Source organism: Mitosporidium daphniae (genome assembly GCF_000760515.2).
Source record: "Mitosporidium daphniae strain UGP3 chromosome Unknown contig-501, whole genome shotgun sequence".
Taxonomy (NCBI): domain Eukaryota; kingdom Fungi; phylum Microsporidia; genus Mitosporidium; species Mitosporidium daphniae.
This window is the reverse complement of record NW_013546287.1, coordinates 1-655: the sequence shown is the minus strand read 5'-3', so window position 1 is coordinate 655 and position 655 is coordinate 1. Positions and strand designations below refer to the sequence as shown.

At 40.9% G+C, this 655-nt stretch overlaps 1 protein-coding gene across 1 annotated transcript; it reads right to left on the bottom strand.

Moving 5' to 3' along the window:
• DI09_505p10 (DNA polymerase) lies at positions 1–623 on the bottom strand (the record flags this gene model as incomplete). Its single annotated transcript, XM_013381899.1, has 1 exon — positions 1–623. A coding segment is annotated over one exon (623 nt), but the record flags the coding sequence as incomplete, so codon positions are not given.
• Between the last annotated feature and the right edge of the window lie 32 nt (positions 624–655).

Genomic DNA, 655 nt, shown 5'->3' with positions numbered 1-655 from the left:
ATGTGTGTGGCCCAAGAACTCGAATAAAAGGCAAGCGATCCTTTTTTTGCTGAATCCTCATTTTCATTTTGAAATTCAGATATTTGTTCGGAAGATGCTGCAGGGCCGTGTCTATATACGCCCAGCAGTGCGGAAAAATCTAGATTATTTGCAGCACATCTAGCCTCGATAAAGGGCCAATCGAAAAAATCGCCATTATATGAAACAATAATCGTGGGACGCGATTGCTGTATGTGCGCAATAAACCTCTCTAGTAGCAGACGTTCATCGGGAACATTTGATATTTGAAAAAGACCTTGAAACTCTGGCTTAGGAGAGTATTCAAAGTCGGGGATATCTTCGGAAACGACTTGTCTATTAACAATGAGATATCCACTCCCATCAATAACATATGAAATCATCATAACGACATCTGAGACCGCAGTTGGAAACCTAAGAGGCTGCTTTGTAGTTTCTATGTCAAAGGCCAGTATCACAGGATCAGGCCTAATTGGTTGGTTCTCCATTGGAACTACATGTAGTTTCTCAGACATTTCTGCCGTTTGCGGAGTTATCCAGACATTATACCATATCCCAACTCGTACACCTACAAAATAATAAACTATTTTCGTTGATGGGCTTACCTAAATCAATGCAAACCCTGAGCTGATATGGA